The sequence below is a fragment of the Centrocercus urophasianus genome, unplaced genomic scaffold (assembly GCF_019232065.1).
Source record: "Centrocercus urophasianus isolate 14NV4802_14NV808 unplaced genomic scaffold, USGS_Curo_1.0 seq_17, whole genome shotgun sequence".
Classification (NCBI taxonomy): Eukaryota; Metazoa; Chordata; class Aves; order Galliformes; family Phasianidae; genus Centrocercus; species Centrocercus urophasianus.
Genome location: NW_024884722.1, coordinates 6,746,822 through 6,765,061, shown reverse-complemented (window position 1 = coordinate 6,765,061; position 18,240 = coordinate 6,746,822). Strand labels below are relative to the sequence as shown.

The 18,240-nt window shown below is 39.0% G+C and overlaps 1 protein-coding gene across 1 annotated transcript in view; it reads right to left on the bottom strand.

Moving 5' to 3' along the window:
- Positions 1–18,240, bottom strand: part of GFRA1 (GDNF family receptor alpha 1) — a 142,329-nt gene that overhangs the window by 8,003 nt on the left and 116,086 nt on the right. Inside the window, exon 8 of the mRNA XM_042818718.1 lies at positions 562–618. Coding sequence (XP_042674652.1) covers positions 562–618 — 57 coding nt within the window. The remainder of the gene's footprint in view (positions 1–561; positions 619–18,240) is intronic.

Here is an 18,240-nt window from a genome sequence, read left to right as displayed (position 1 = left end):
AAGGATAAAAGCACCATTAATGTATAACATCAGCACAGCACGACTCAGAAACAAGGAATAAAGTATTAAGAGATCCCTACTTTAACAATGGTTCCACATGTAAAACTTCCTGTTGTTAGGGATGGCATATTTCTGAGCCATCAGTGCTTATCCTGCCAGTTTCAGAAAAAAAATAAAAGAATGCAACTTCTGCATAGTCAAGACAACAACTTCAATAATTAATTGCTTCTGGATGCCAATAGATAAAATCTAATCCTTGGGATCAGAGAATATGGAGGTTTCCAGCTTATAAATTTTTTTCTTTCATAAGTCTTCCTCCTCTAATTGTGGTATTTACATGCCTTGTATCTTATGCTAGCAACAGTAAAGCAGTAGGCACAGGAAAGTATGCATTTGTACATTAAAGTGAGCCACTTCAGATGGAGGTGTAACATGAATATTTTTCATTGCTCATCATCCTCAGTAAGAAAAATACAGGTATAATCACAGAATCAGAACAAAGAGCATTTTATATTATGGGGCACACCTGTGCTATGAAACACAGAGGATCTGCACTCTTACCTCATTAAGACAGAGTTCTGCATCTAAAGATTCATTGGATTTCCGCTTCTTCTGTGCCTATAAACAAACACAAAACTTATTCCCTGTACATTTATACACAGCACAAAACAATTAGATAAATTCACAGGGGCTGTCAAACTCCTATGATTTCAACAGTGATTTGCACACGATTAGCAAATAAACTTTCCCAGTGTAACTGCATGTTTTCCATTCTGATTTGAATTTAGAATAAAACTTTAAGGGTACTCAGTAATTACAATGATGAGAGCTGCCAGCTGCAAAGAACATGTTGTGTTCTGTGGCCCCTTAAAAATGATGCTGGATGTTCATGAGAAGAAATGAAATATGACAGTTAATAATTACCATAATATTACTGAATATTTGAAAAAACCTACTATGTTTCCAAGCCTTAGGAAAATGCACAATACATGAGTATTCTATCTTTCAGACTTCTTGCAAGTTCTTCATGTATGCTTTCTGAAACTTAAAACTAGTTTTAATATCTTGCTTGGCTGCCACAGTTTCTTCTGAATGGATACAGATAGAACGTTTAAGGTCTTTTAACATATATACCTGTAAGTCAAAACGAGCTGTTTGTTTACATTATGCTCACTGACTGTTACATATGGAATATTAATAAATGCATGAACATTTTTGATGATCAAAGCCTACAGAAATGAATCTGAAATACCTTCATCCGTCTTACGATGAGCATACAGTTGGTATTGCTGGATGCTCTCCACACTGGCTCAAGAAGGGAACATTTGTGGTGGCAGCATTGCAGAAAATGAAAACAATAGCATGCACTCTGCAACACCATCAGAAGGTGTTTAGTTTTTTAGAAGGTGTTTAATACTTCCATTGCTCAAGAGAACTTGACTGGGCTGGGAGGCTTTTCGATAATGGTTTTGGCAAAGATGGATTGGCCTAATGGTCATGGGAGGAAGTGCTAAGCATTTGGATCATACACCTCCCAGAAATTCAGTTCTACACGCAACCATTTTGTTTAATATCTGAGAGCCTTTGGTGCTGCCTAGGGATACAAAATATTCTTTGACCTAATTGCTGATTTTAGAATCCAAATGAAAGAACTGAACTACTCATTAAGAAGCACATTTTCATGACACTTTTGTATATAAAATAGATTTGCAAGAGACAATTGGAAACCTAAAACAGCTGGGATTTAAGTGAAACAGTTTGGTTATAGTAGGAATGCATATTGTATACATGTCTACAGCTTTAAAATATATGAGAAAATAATACCTCAATTAATTAATAAAAACCCTCCACAAAATCTCTCTCTTACATATCCTGTCTTCTAATTACTACCATTAATGTGGTTATGGTAAGCATAAATTAAACTATCCAAATGGAAAAAAAATGCCTCAAAGTAAACTTACTGCAAGAAGAAACAACATAGCAGAGCCTTCCTGCTGTGTTTGCAATGATGGTGGTTTCCACACCGACTAGGAAACATTCTTAAATAGCAGCTGGGGAGATTTCAGCTCTCAACTAGATGGCCACAGGAAGATGGATAAAGAAGGAGAAACTGGACTTCGATCCTGATTTTCTTTTATCCTAAACACACTACGCTGAAATTGAAGCGACGGGCTTAAAAGGAGCTATAAGCAGATGTTCAGATCTTAACTGTGTAAACTACAAGGACTGTAAAAACCCTCCAATTTAGCACTGAACCTAGACATTCAGTGCTACATTTCCCTGTCCATAGAAGCATCTGCCTATGGGAAGGATTGTTCATTACTGTGTACACCTGCTCTAGATTTGCAACACTGCGTTAACCACAACCTACTCTTGCTAGCTTGTCACCACACTACAAGTCAACATTTTTCTTCCTCCAGTACTGTGTTCCTCAGGATAGAAACATCTTTATTTTGTTTATATGTAGTAAAGTCTTCCCTAACTTCATTCAGGCTGAAAAACAATAGTTTACAGCAGCTAAATCATATTTACTTCCGAGGAAACTATTTTAAGGGTTAAATTGACACGCAGAAACAAAACCAACACCAAAAAAAGTTTTTTCCAATCATTATGATCAATATTCCCTAGCTTTAGCTTAGGAAGTCATACTTCTCTTTATTCATAGTAATTTTAACATCAACACTTATTCACTTGCAACCTCTGTTATCAAGTCCTACTTTCTTAGAATTGGAAAGTAATTTTAATAATCAGGCAGACTTCTCTGCTATTAGAGAGAATAATTTCTCCCATTTAAAAGTACAGCAAAAAATGCAGCCTCTTTTTGGGGGGAAAAGGCAGAGGGAAAGAAAAAATATCACTTTGAAGAAGGGATGAGACATTATATGCCAAGTTTCAAATTGGAAGAGTACATTTTTACTGTTGAGTTATAAACCTGTAAAAATGGGTTATAATGGAAATGCTGGCATAGGCTGCACTACTGTAATACAACAGTGCATCACTAAATCACAAGTAATGGAAAAAGTCCTATGTGTTGAAGAGAGTGCTATAGAAAGCATATGTCCTGTAATTATAACCTAAAGGGAAAATTATTTCTTCCTCAGTCTTCTACAAAGGGCTCTGCAAGCACCAGAACTGCTGTATTTGTGCCACAGTGATTGAACACCTGATCCGAGGTTAAAAATAAGGACTTGGATGTTGTGATGATTGTCCTGGTGGAAATACAACCAAGCAGGGAGATGCACTTGAATTATGAAGGATACCCTCAACCACTGGGATACTCCACAACATCTTCCATTATCCTAAAAAATTAAACAACAGAAACCTGTGCCCATCTTCTACAGCTGCAGACAATTCACACAGTGAGAATCTATGCCATCAACAACTGTGGGAAATGAGAGCTGTTTGTTATAAAAGACTAAAGATTGAGCACCAAACCCCCACCTCAGGCCTCCTACCTGCCCGATGAACCAGGCAAGGAGGTTTCCTGAGATGGGTTTGAAGCACCTAATTCTGCAGGAGTAAAATTGCATATGCAAATGGCAAATAAGTCAGTATTCAAACTTACTTACAATTATTATTATGTATCATTCAACAAAAGACAAGCTGATAAAAATAATAATAATAAAAAAAAAACAGTGAAAGAAAAGCAGCTTAAAATAACTGGTTAAACATATGGAAAGAAGTATGAAATCTCTTTCACTGAGGTAAAATAGCATTTGCAAATGACATACTCAGCTGTAACATGCCTCTGACTGTACAATGAGTTACGTGAGATGAGCTGACACTCACATTGGCTTTGCAGGGAACTGTAATTCAGTAATGGGGGCTACTCTGGCAAAGCTGGCCCCATACTGCCAAAATTTTGCACTCACTTAAGCTTTTATATTCTGTAAAAATGAACATCTGCTTTCACAGAGAGTCTTATCTCTGTGGTAGCACAAGCAACACATTATATTTAGATATAATTGTGTTCATGCACCTCATGATGAGCTCCTCAGTACAGTGTGCATTTGTCACACAAGCTTAGTTTGGGCCCTCACAACCTTTGGCTCTCAGTGTTCAAATGAAGGCGTTGGGCATGGTAAAGGGTAAGCAGAGAAACCAACTGCATGTCCAGGATAGAAAAAAAATTGTCATGCCTAGAAGCAAAATTTTGCTTCTTTCCTTCTCAGAAAGAAATCTGGATTGAGACCAGGAGAGGAGCTGCTGGATTTATCAAAGAAGAAAGAAATATTGTTTATAGAGGGATTTCTTATCTAACTTTCATTTAAATACTTACTTAAAATGGAATCTACGAACCTCCATCTTCCTCATACCCCAATATCTCCTAAATGAGTTTATGTGTACAACTTTGATTGACACATCGTAACCTAGAATTCTCTTGCCCAGCACCTAACAACTATTGCAAGATTTCCCAAACCTAATAACTCTGCTTCCCATACCCCACATTCCTCAGCCCCCATCCTTTGCAAACACTATAGGTATGGATTTATTCCCAGAAATGCTGTGTTGTAATTATGAATCCAGCTTCTACAAATCACAGCATTACATGGTTAATAAATGCATTAAACATTAGAGCAGTATCTCACCAGGAGTCCATACTCACATTATTTATAGCTTGTCATCCAGCAGTATTTTTATATATCCACGATAGCATGCACATCTATGTTACTCACAGCAAGCAAAAGGTCTGACTGGGGACTGCTCCAAATGGAGGTAAGCTTTAATTTGGAGGGAAGGAGAAAGATGTAAAGGGAACTGAATGCACTGGACCTGAATGCAAACAGGCACAGAGTGAGCAGCTGAGTTCAGAAACCAGTCCCTTGCTGTCAGCTACACACTTTGGGCCTTACATGCCTTGTGGAACTTATTGCTTAGACATTGCAGAGAGAGACAACAAAAGTATCATTATGACAGATATCTGCTGTATGGGTTGCTTTTTTAGATAATTTTAATGAGCGTGCCTCTATCCTCTTCTGAGATGCCTGGTTAGCTTTGCTCATATTAACAAGGCCTTCTGAAAAAGAGGGACAAATTTCCTGGAATACATCCTTCAAATGACCACCCTTCTGAAGTAGCTCTAACAAATGAGGGTGCACGTTCTTTTCTGTTCTTTTCTGGCGTTGATTGGAGAGATTTACTATGCAACTGAGCTGTTTTTCTAACAGCAGGACACAAACAATAAGCAGAGAAATACACAGACTGTAAAAATGCAATCACTTTAACTCTTCTGTGCACACTAAGTGGTAGGTGCATCTATCACAACTGTCAATAGTATTTTCTTATTAGCACGGTAGTACTGTGCCTCACTGGAGTATAAATTACCTTCAACAAGGAAGAGTTGCAAGAGTAAGCAAAGTGCAGGTCAGAGACATAGGCCACTAAAACAGGGATCCAATTCAGCACCGAATAATTCTGAAGCCCATACCACAGAGGCAGAGTACAAAGATATTTAAGCTTTTGAAACAATCAGCTTTGCACAAGCCTACAACAAAGAAGTCAGATCCTTTTTTCTGCTTGTTATTCTTTCTCTTTTTCTCTTGTGAATCAATCCTAAAGACGCAAGCTTAAGGCATAAAATTATCGATGGACATTCTGCTCAAAAGCACCACAGTCCTGTTATTCTATTTCATACACTGAATGAAGTATTTTAAAAACAAGTATTACCAAGATACTGCTGGTACTAGTCTCTAAATCCACATAGATAATACCCAGCACAGTAAAAATAAAATCACAAGTTCTTCAGCTGAGATGTATTAAATAAAACAAGCCCCTTATCCCTTTGTACCCAAATATGCCCTGGGGAAACAGAGTTCTAGAGGCTGCAGTGTTACGCAGTGAGCAGTTTATCAGCCAGTCTGTTCAGATTCCCACATCTCCCAGCATTACGATCCTCACGCAAGGCTTTGCACCCAACTTAAAATGACAACTCTTGCCCTTTTTCCTCTATGAAGGCATGCTTTTTCAGGATTTCCCCCCAAAGCTCTCCCATAGCTGAGCCAGGCAGTGGGGTGCCAGCAACCCCGAGCACTGCTCCATGCCATCAGCCACTCACTGCTCTACCAACTCAACCACTCACAAATCGCAAGTCAGATCTGACCTCAAACCCACAGAAACGGCTTAATGGGCAACACTGCACAGTGGCAGACCTGTCTAGTTCACCTTCAGACAGCTCTGGCTTTCATAAGGTGCATTTTAAACCTCCCCGTACCTCTCAGCTGCTCAGATATTGAACACTATACAAATCTGAGAAACAGACTTAAGAGTTGATAATGTCCAGTGCAGGTATAAGAAAACCCCCTCCCTCCAACCTCTTCAACGTGAAAACAATGAGAATATTTGATAGAGAGGAGGAGATCAGAAATAAGCCTCCCAGAAGGAGCAGAAGCAAGTGGGGAAAAGCGGAAAAATGACCTGCACAGCATGAACATTGCTTGACCATTCCCAGATCCATTATTTTAAAAAAGATGAGGTCTACCTAAGCCCCATTCCCTCACTGCACAAATATATATGGCTGGGACAATGCGGCACAAACAGTGTCTAGCAGCAATCTTTTAAGGTTTTACGAAAAACAGATCCTATCAGAAATACCAAACTGATCAAACAGCTTACAAGGACCAGACATGGAGATCTTCAAATATTTATTTCAAGCAATTAGTCTCCCAGCAAGCACAGTACAAAATATGACACAAAGCCAAGTCAACTGAACTGCCTGACTTACCTTTCATGGCAGTACATTAACATGTTACAATTTTGTTTTCGTGCTCAGTCATTTATTTCTCTAAGTAAAAAGGATTTCTGAAGTCCTAGATTCCTCCTTCCTATTTTTAGAGGATATTATGCAATTCTCCTAATATGGTCTTTTTATGGATTTGCCTCAAGCAAATATTTTTGCATTAAGAAGGGCAGAGAAGAAAAACATAATACTGAAAAGCATAGATGGAATAAGTTTTGTTAATATCTCAATGGCTTAGGCTGCCTAGGCTTTGTTTTTTTCCTCTGTTTATGAAACAGAACAGCCACGTAATCCAAAGATGAGTTGTTTGGGATTTCATTATTAAAGCCCACTCTTCTAGTGATTTACTACAACTATCAACCCAGCGCCATATGCGGTGGTAACAGGTAGCATCTGGCTGTTGTGCACCAAATAGCATCTAAAGAACAGGAACATGAACACGAAGCCATTACAATCCCCGTTACAAAACAACTTCTGCTTTTAATTTTGAACAAAGGTAAGCCGCTGAAGGAATACAGATCCCACAGCACGTCCCTGGGCTAGAGTGTGTACCCTTGCGTGTCCGAATATGCAAACAAAGTTGTTCTGTTTGGCAGCAGGTGAAGTGCCTACCTCCCCTATTAGACCAGGCTACGTGGTCCACTGGAGTGTGCTGTAAACACTCCTGAGCAGCTGTCAGCCACGGCTACGATGGGACTGCGAGCAGCTCAGCCAGAACAGCACGGGCCTGCACTGCACTAATGAGCCTTGAAAGAGGCACCACACGAATGCAGGCACCGCGCTGCCTTCCTATTTCCACGCATGCCGTCACAGGCAGCAGGAGGGCTGGCACCAAGCGTGACTGGCAGGTGATGGGATGGTGTCCAGCCGGGGCCCTGCAAGGAAAAGCTCGGCTGCCTGGGAGACCCGAAGGAGCTGCAGGGATAGGGCTCAGCAGGGAAGCGCTGACCATGCATCAGCCTCATGCGGCATCCAGCCTCAAGCTGCCAGGAGGTGGAAGGGAACAGAGGTCATGCATTGCCACCGCACTCGGGCAGCAGGACCAGGGTGCCTTCGTCTGCTTCTGCAGCTGGAGGGAAGGATCAGGCAAGCTTGCCTGAGCAGCAGCAGTCACAAGGCCCGCAGCGCTGAGCAGTGCAAGGAGCGGCCTTCCGTGCTGCACCAACCTGAAGCAATGGATATTATTGCTGGTTTCTTGAGCACTGTATTCACTCATGAATTTTAAAGGGAAGGGGAGAAGAGAACGACCAAGAACATCTGCTTTTGGTTAAGAAACTAAGAACATTCAAAATTTTTGTCTTTATTAACCATGTGTGTACGCACGTGCGTGTTGTGCTGGCACAGATACACATGCAAAGAAAATGCAGTGGTCAGCCTTTAAAGGGTTTAGAAAACACTTAGGATAACAAGCTATTTGCTTCAATTACAGGGATTCAAAAGCAAAGGCTACAGATATAACCTTGCACAGAAAGCCAGAGGAAATTAGCCTGTTAGCTGAGGTGCCCATCACACAGCCCCCCCTAACCCCCCTGTTTTATTTATACCCTTCAATCCCAGTGCATTTGTTTCCTCACATCCGCAGTTACGTGGCTATGACTGAGTCCATTAAACCATGACATGATTTAGAGATTGTTTTTTGCTTTTAAAGTATTTCAATCTTGAACAGCTGTGATTTGGATTAATTAGTGAAATTTTGCATTTTTGGCACAGTCTGCTCTCCAGAAGTGCCACTGAAATAAAAATTTAAAGCATTTTCTCCCTGTTCTCCTAATCCTGTAGCTGAGTTCCGCAGGTGCACAGATGTATCTGTAGAACACAGAGGGCTGAAATTTTAGTGAACTTACTGCAGTACTCGTCTCAGTAGCCATGTTTCTTTTTAGTGCTGAAAATACCACTCAGAATAAAAATATCAGAAAACTTACTTTTAAGCAGTGCAATCAAGTTTACCAAGGTGAGACTACCACAAAAACAGGTTGTGGCACAATGTGTTTCTGAGAGACATCTGTTCCCTTTAAATTTGTCCAGAGCCACAAACATAGCTTGGAAAATTTCACTCAAAATAGTTTATGCTTTGGCAAAGATCAGAGTCACTAAACATAGGATTTTTTTTAAACATGAAATATAAGACATCTTCAGGTGAATCTGTCAGTTGTGTTTATATAATAATCTATTTCAAAGAATCATGGAATTGAAGGGGTTTAAAGGGACCTCTGGAGATCATCAAGTCCAACCCCCTGCTAAACCTGTAGTAGGCTGCACAGAAGCCTGGTGAGCCTTGAATATCTCCAGAGAAGACTTCACAACCTCTCTACGCAGCCTGTTCCAGTGCTCTGTCACCCACACAGCAAAGAAGCTGTGAAGAACTTTCTATGTTCCAACTTGTGCCCATTACCCCCTGTTCCATCATTGGGTCCCCCTGAAAAGAGCAAAACCCCAGACACTTGTCATTCATTAGACATTTTATCTTTCTCCATACTGTTATAGACAGGCATTCAAATTCTGTGTTAGTATGTTTGATTAAGAAACTCTGATGTCATTCTGATTTCTGAAAGTGAATTAACATCATACAATTCACAGAATCACAGGGTTGGAATGGACCCCAAGGATCATGAATCTCCAACCCCCTGCCACATGCAGGGCCACCAACCTCCACATTTAATGCTAGACCAGGCTGCCCAGGGCCCGATCCAACCCGGCCTTGAACACCTCCAGGGACGGGGCATCCACAGCCTCTCTGGGCAGCTGTTCCAGCACCTCACCACTCTCTCTGTAAAGAATTTCCTCCTGACGTCCAACCTAGATCTTCCCTCCCTCAACTTAAACCCATTTCCCCTTGTCCTGCAGTTATCTATCCTTTCAAAGAGTTGATTCCCCTCCTCTCTGTAGGCTCCCTTTAGGTACTGAAAGGCTGCAATGAGGTCACCCTGCAGCCTTCTTTTCTCCAGGCTGAAAAAGCCCAGCTCCCTCAGCCTGTCTTCATAGGGGAGGTGCTCCAATCCCCTCATCATCTTCCAATTGCTGGTATTTCATTTTCAGTGATAAGCTTAAGTTTCTTAAGCTTCACCAGACTTACGTGATGACCAAAGGAAAAAAAAAACAACAAAAAACGACCATAGTCTTACCAGCAGATCACCTAGACCTTTGTCTGTCTTATCAGCTTCCTAGACATTATTAAAAGGCCCTTGCAGAATACATGTTAGAATTCAGTATTTAAAAGAGACTCCGATGTAGCATTCTAAATATGTATACTTCATTCTTCATGCACTGGAGCAGAGGAGAGAAAGATCGAACCTTCCCTCTAATTAGTAAAAATCAAAATCTAACCTTATTTCTCTTTAATGGACTACAATAGAATATGCAATACTGTAATGGATTATATTATAGTGGCTTTCTTCATATCCATTATTTACACAATGCTCTCACCCACAACACTTGCATTGTAGCTAATGAAGCTATTCAAATAACTAGAGAAACTCTTCTGTGAGAGAGGTCTACAACAGCAGGACCTTATTAGAATGATTCTTCTTATTCTTTACTGGCCTGGTCTCACAGCACCAGTGGGAAATCTTCCACGCAGCAACAAATGAAAGCACAAACTTCCTAATACCACTTGCAAGCATGGCCTCAAATTTGAGCTTAGTGAAACACTAAGAAACATTTCTCCATAACTGAAATGATTTCATAGGCACAAAAAGTATTGGGAGTTTCAGATGTTTGTAAATTACAGCCATGTTAAAAAAATTCAGAGCCCATAATAATCAGATTATGCAAATAATTATCAGATTATGCAAAATTGTATTTGTAAGATATTATTCTGTTTTGTTTCATCACACAAATCATTCACAGAGGGACAGAAGGCTTACTTTTATATTTACATTTAATAAGCCTGAGAATACAAATAGAGGAATACTAACAATGTGAATAAAATAGAGATCAGCCATCATTTGGGGTATATTTTGCCAGGTTTCCATACTAAAGCTTTTGAAGATTTATTTTGAATAGCTTCCCTATAGTTTGAAGTATTATGTTGTAGCAGACTAGATAGTTCAGGAGATTATTAGTGGGACATATAGCCTTATATTTCTAGATAGCTAGTTTCATCTAGATCAGATCAACACAAACTGTTCCGTAGTATTTTTGAAATGAGGAGGTGGATCTGGAGCACTTCTCTTGAGAGGACAGGTCAAGTGCACAAAAGTGTTAATAATTTTCACCTGAGGCAATGCACTTCATCAAAGGAGCTATGGAATTAATGGGATGTATGTCTATAATACTGCAAAGAACTTGAGATGTTTCCTCATGCTCTTAATTTCCCTTTCTGTGAGACAAGCTTTTTGCAGTGAGAAGTGAATTTAACAGGTTAAATGGAAGCTGTGTTTAGCAGCCAGGATGGAATTAGCTTTTCTAAAATTTAAGAACATCATTAAAATGGGATCTGGGGTATCACTACGCTTCTCACACTTGAACAGCACAGGACATAGCACTACTGATACGCTGTGCATGGATGAACATAATTGCAGAACAACAGCCTTTATAGTAACACAGGGCAGCAGATGATGAATGAGGATTGCAGAGCATATGAGCAGATGCATCTCACTGGCTCAGAGATTATTTGGAGTTGCAACTTTGCCAGTTGCTCTATTTAAAATGCTCATGAAACGCCAGAGTTCAGTCCCTGTTACACTTACAAGAGCCAGCATGACCTGTATTTCAGAGGCTGTTCATGTGATGTTCAGCTTCCAAAAAACATGTCTCTCTCACTAAGAGCACTTATCAAAGAGTTGTCAGTGCTGCTTCTAAACACAACATCATATTTCAGTCATCACCCTGAAGGTGAAAAGCCTCTGCTTAATTAATGGTTTCTAAGTATCTTCATTAAGCTCATTAGCTGCGTATAGACCATGTGTGGTTTTTATCTAAACCTTTGCAGTTGTGCCTATAACAATCGGAATTTCTCATCTGCAAATAACCATGACTGAATGCTTAGGAATAATCAGGAAATCTTAATTAAAAGTAATAAGGTTTAGGCAGACTCGATGAGAGCACAATTCTGCCAATAGTTGCATGAATATGCCTAACTAATTAAGTTCAAAATATGAAAAATGAACAACTATTCCTTCTGAATTTGAATGTGACGTCTGAATTCACACTCAGGCAGTTCCCTGTAGGAATAAATTCCTAAATTTGCCCTCAGAACTGGATAATTATAGTGCATATGTGATTGAAGTGTGCAAAATAGCGCACACGCAGAACATTTATTTGCAACAGTCTTCAAGAATTTAACTTAGATACGTGCAACTGTGAGTACACCACCCTTACTAGGAGTGGGCATGCTGCTGTAAAAAACATTCCATTGTTGATCAGGAAAGTTCTGATCAAACAGTCTTCTCACAAGCACACATAGGATTTATGCAGACACAAATTTAGGAGTAGCTTTTCGCAGATCCTTGTAAATGTTTTGCATTCATCTGTGCATGCTTAATTTGCCAAATTTTGCTGCAGAGGTCATGTCACTACAGCCAAAGCATGTAGCTACTTGGGGCCTACCTAGTACACACCTTACTCTCCATGTACATAAAAATTTGAATGTACGTATTTAAAAGCTAAGCATGAACTCAGCACATCCAAATGTTTTTGTGCAATTGATAATGCACAACCCTCTTTGAATTAGAGACAATTCGAGGCTTCTGAAAATGTCAATCTGGGGAAAAAAAAATTAGTACTATGTAATGCAGTATTTAGTTAATTACTGCCCTGTATATCTAATTCTCTTTTAAGAAAGTCATGAGGGAGGATAATCCTATAATTCGTTAGGATACATGCTAAGTGAACCTATGAAAAAACATCCTGCATTATGCACAACAGTCAGTCTGCTTAAAAGATCACAGAAAGTGGCTCACAGAAGGAGCTAACCACACAGGAGGATTTAACCTGAGGTAGGATTATTAGGCCTAATCCACTGATTAGAACTTCAATCTGATGTGAAATAGCTAGGTTCTCATTCTCCAAAGTACAGACTGAAGTAAACATTTTGAACTCCCATTGAGTTTGAATGCAAGGAATAGAAGTGAGTGGCAGCATCTTCAATTCTGGAACTCAAAAGCAAGTTGGAAGTTGTAGAGTAGACAGCTTAAAGGTAACTTAAAGATCTGTTATTCAGGTGAGACAGCTTATTAGAAGTCTCAGGGACAAAAAATAAGCAGGAATGTGAGATACATTTTATTTCCAGCATTTTACTACAGTGAAGAGCATAGGAAGAAGCAGCAGACATGTTAAAAGCAAAATACATTTATAGTCAGATGTTTTGATATTGTATATTTTTTATTAACAGTATATATGTTAGCCAATTTGATTAAAAAGCTATGTTTTACTTCCTGTACTATAAACTTGGTTTAACTACTTGAAAGATCTAGGCATGCTATGGGAAGGGTTCTGAACTGTAGCACTTCAATAGCTAGGCTGCACTGTCACCAATACGATATGTAGAATGGTTAGTTACAGTCTATCTTTGATTAGGTAGACTTTTCCAGATTTTATCTAGGATAAAACTATTCCTAAAAAATGATCTTTATTGCTACTGAAAGGTTTTGGATCATATCTGCTATATGATAACTACAGGCTTGAGTAGTTTTTTAGAGCTGTACTTTACATATAAAAATCAAGGACTGACATGATGTACCTACAGGTAATTGTTAATTGCAACATTAAGTTCATTTTTTTATGTATGTAAAAAACAAACCACAGAATTTGATAGGTCACATGATTGCCTCTGTAGACCCGAATAACTTTACATGCATAAACAACCCTTATCTACTTGGGTTTGCTATTGGCAGAGGGATGCAATCTATTCTCTTTAATTAAGGATAAAGAAACAGGATCACATCAGACTTTCTCCCAGACCAAAATACAGACCTAGTTCAATCTCTTACTGATTGCCAGCATGGCTGCAACCCCTCACCTTTTCCTCTTTCCAGGTTAACCAAGTCACTGATGGCAGGGAGGCTCTTCCTGTGCCATATGGGCTCAACACCCCTCCTACTCAGTCTTCTACTGTCCTTTTCTCCCCCTGAATCTGTATGCAGATGTTACATCAGACACAAGGAATAAAGAAAAATAAAGTGCTAAATTTCATATCAGAATGAGACTGAGACAGTTGAGTACCTAAAGAAAAAAGTGTGGATATGCAAGAAGGGACAAAAAAAAAAAAAAAAAAAAAAAAAAAAAAGAGGAAAGGCCAGATAGGAAAAAGATGCGAAGATGCAATGAAGATTAATAGTTAACTAGAAGTGAGGTTTCCGAGATGGAATAGATATGCCTGTACCTTGAGCTAATGGGCTAACAGCTAATATACACCAATAGGTAGTGATAGTCTCGGTTATTGTTTCCTGAGAGGGAACTTTCTATTTTCTGAAAGAAGGAGGGTTTCCAATAGTACAGAAAGGTGTTTGAAGGTGTTTAGAATGGCTCTCCTTATATGAATTTAAGGGAATCTCTCTCTAAAAGCAGTGTCATTTTCTTTGATGCTGCTACGGGGATTTTTAGAGCTGCAGAGGAAAAGTTACAGGTCTGTGCCAAGAAAAGTACTGTTGTGGTGAGACTAAGAGGATGAAGAAAGCTGCCACATCCACTTCCACAAATGGCATGTTCTGCAAGATGCTGGAAGTATGCTTAAAGCTAACACTATATGATTTAGTTTTGAAATTATGGTAAATGCCTTCAAACCCATTTTCACCCAGTGGGTAACATCAAATAACCCCTTTCTATTTTTCTGTATGTCCTGTATCTGCACTGGACTATTCAAATTCATATATCTTCCTAGACTGCTTCAACTCTATATTCTTAATAATGAATCAGCTGAAGTGAGCAACAAGTAAATTTGAACACAATTTGAACAACATCTAGTTACCAAGTAAGAGACAATTATACACCTACATAAGGTTTTCAAGGCCTGGGTTGCTCTGTAGAAAACTCTGTTTGCATCATGACTGCCCAGGACCCACGACAACAGGGTATGGGCTTTGGCATACCATCCCATTCATAGCTTCTTCAAAATTATTTTGGACTGAACATAGATCAGACAGAGTTGTAAGCATAAACCTATGAACTTTACACCATGCTTTGCCATAATAGTAGACAAAATAGAATTGACTACTTGCCCCAAACAGCAGAACAGTTTTAATGTGCACTAGGAGATAGGTAAGTAAAATACACAGACAACTTGTATATCATTAAGAAGCATAAAACTACTCAGTAGGTCACAGCAAGCCAATTGCAAGAAGCGCAGAATGGTGACATCAAACCAAAGAACATCAACTAAATGTGAATAGAATAGCCATCTGTGAGGTGTTCTCATCCCAATCACACACAAGAAAACACTCAAAAATATTGGGGAACAAAGATTTTGGGAAAAGACTTCATGAAGGGCAGCCCCACAATCCTACTCCAGGATGTGAAACCACCTTTCCGACTTCTGAGGATGCCAGGGTGCAGGAAAAGAGCTGAAGGAAACCTTGAGACCCAGCACCAGAAATATATACATATGTTGCTCTGCAAGTAATACCTCCTATTTATTTCTATGGAAACTACAACAGATACAATGAGCACAATAACACTACGCAAATTCTCAGCTACAGAAACTATTTTTCTATAGTAGTGGTCACAACTGATGTGTTCTTTGGTGTTCTTTCTGTTTCTGCACAAGCATTTGTGAGACTCACCTGCCACAACCTCTGTGATATTCCAACGCTGCCACTATTGTTTCCCATACACTGAAGCTGATGTACTTCTGTGCACAATTCCCTGATCATAATCTGACAATTCACATAGATGAGATGATCAAGACCCTCTTCATTTTGTGGTGTGGCAGCTGTGGATGGTGTAGGAATGAGGTTTGTCTTTCATGTTGCCGTCACCACTGCTGAAACATACCACCCACTCTTCATTGTGCTCATGCCCACTGATTGGTCTCTATTCACCAAGCATTGATGAATGTCAATGGGTGCCATTTTGCCCATGTGGAGGAATTCAATTACTCATATTTACATCATCTGTGCTTCCATGTCAGATGCCGTTTTGTCAACTGCCCTTCTGCTGCCATCTGTCACACAGCAATGGAATATAATGGAATACTGGTGGGAAGGTTCAAGCTCTACTGCCATACCACCAACACCTGCCTCTGACACTGTGGGTGAATGTAACATAATAGGAGGCATTACTTTCAGTGCAACCCTTGTACAACACATTGTGGTCTCCCCGGTGAGAGCCTTCTTAACCATGGGATGAAGACATCATGCACTCAATTGCTATGCTGTCCCTCCTCCTCACTTCTCAACTCCTCTACACCATATCCTTCTCAAGACTGAGTGATTCACAACGTTATACACATCTGTGGTTAAACTGCCTTAGTATCCAAAATTACTAAGCCTCTACACTGTCATCTGGTCATAAGCCAGCAAACTGTGAATCAAAACCATCAATGCAGTGTTTAAAAAATACATGTCAATTGTAGAAGTCTCATAAAATTGGCAGCAAGTCCCTCTGTTTGCCTAGAAAATAACAATTCTTTGCAAAAATGACAGAATTGATAAAGAAAGATTTGATTTGTTAAAATTTAATCAATTCTAGCAACTATCAGACTGTTTTCAGACTTCATAAAGAAACATCTCTGTATCGACAACTGTCTCCATTATCTGAGGTAGTGCAAGTCTTTTACTTTGGTTTTCCTCGTGTCTCTGTGGATATGCTTTTTAAATATTACAAGTCAGTATTAACCTGGTTTAATGTAGATAACATATTAACATAATTTATAATGGTAAAATATTTATTGTTCTAGAGCACTGCAATACACCAAGTGGCATTCAGAATAAATGAAGTCTGTGAGGTGCTACCTTAACTGCAGACGACTGTAATTAGGATTTTAAGGTCAGGAGCACTCTGTCACCACAAGCCCTCAGAATATATAGTTCAATGGGATTCTGGTCTGTAAGTAGGACTCTCACAAATTACTGTGGTAAAAATAAGAGAATACTAGGGACTTCAAGGATTCTTTTCTAGCTCTCCATTCTATTAGGAACCCGGTGGCATGAACTTTTTTTGCCTGCACTTGCTTTGCAACAGGGCCAGCCTGCTAGTGTAGCCAGAATTACTTCCACATGCACATATATAAAAGGAAACAAAGTCATGGACAAAACCTAATATTTGCTAACTGCAAACATTACATCTTAAACAAACCACTTTGTCAAGTTCCATAAAAGCACAATATGTTATGAACTGTACTTTCAAAGACAGTATGATTAAACATCTACCATCACAACGTAATGCCCTAGAATTTTTATTAGAAGTAGTTATGCTTTAAAATTAGGTTAGAATACTGTGCTCTATTTTACAGCTGATTTTGAAGGCTATAGGAAGCTATCTGTTACAGAAAGGAAATGTATGACGGACCAGATATTTGATTGAGAACTAAAGTTGGCTGACATTAGGAATGCCTTTAATATGATAAATAACCATATTAAGTAATAACATGGTCTATGAATGGCTCAATTTGGCTTATCTGATGTGATTCAGAATTCTGACTCCGGTTTATTCTAGCACTTTGTATTTTTGTGGCTATTCCTACAAGGGATACTGACGAGAAACGTAGAAGCAACCATGGCTTAGGGGAATGCTGCAAATGCTACCTCTGCTTTTAATAGCAACAATTTGGAAAATTCTTTCTGAGGATGAAAACTATAACCTGTCCGTAGAAATTTTAATTTCTATAAAGGTGTGCAATACATTTTGATCAAATTGTATTTTCGTAAGTCATTAAAGTGCTTTTTAGTAACCTCATAGTCATTTTCAATTGAACAATTATTAAACTATAAAACAAAATTGCATGACTCCTAAAACTGTAGGCTAGAGTTTTACAGTCTGCTATAAAGAGCTGTATTATTATAATACATTAAAGATGCTCAGGCTATTAAAACTTTTTTTAAATGAACTGTAAAATATTTTAGCGTTGATGAAATAATTCTGAAGTATTATGCTCTCCAGCAGTATACATGCCCAATATTTTGGTATAATGAAAAGCATACTCGTCAGAAAAACGTAATTTAAACTGTAATTCTAATATGTAAAATAAACCATTTTGCTATTGTTATCCTTCAGTAACAGAAATTTATTATACCCAACTTCCAACACTAAAAGTATTTCACTGAGCTCTAATGATCAAACATAAAGCCCTGTCTATATGCCAAAAAGACTGAATGTTTGCTTCAGCTGGTGCACATCTGAGCAGTGCTGATTATGGCAACAGAGCTGTGCCCATTACTACCAGAAGAGAGTTTTGGCTACATATTACTTTACAAATCCTGACAGCTCCTGCAGCAGGGCCCTGTGCTTAACTGCAAAGCTCAGCCAAGGCTGGTATATGTGAACTATTTTCTGCTGACTGCTGACAGTGGATGCAATACTGTCACTCATATGATATATATGAGCCTATAGGGTATAATACTTGGCTACAT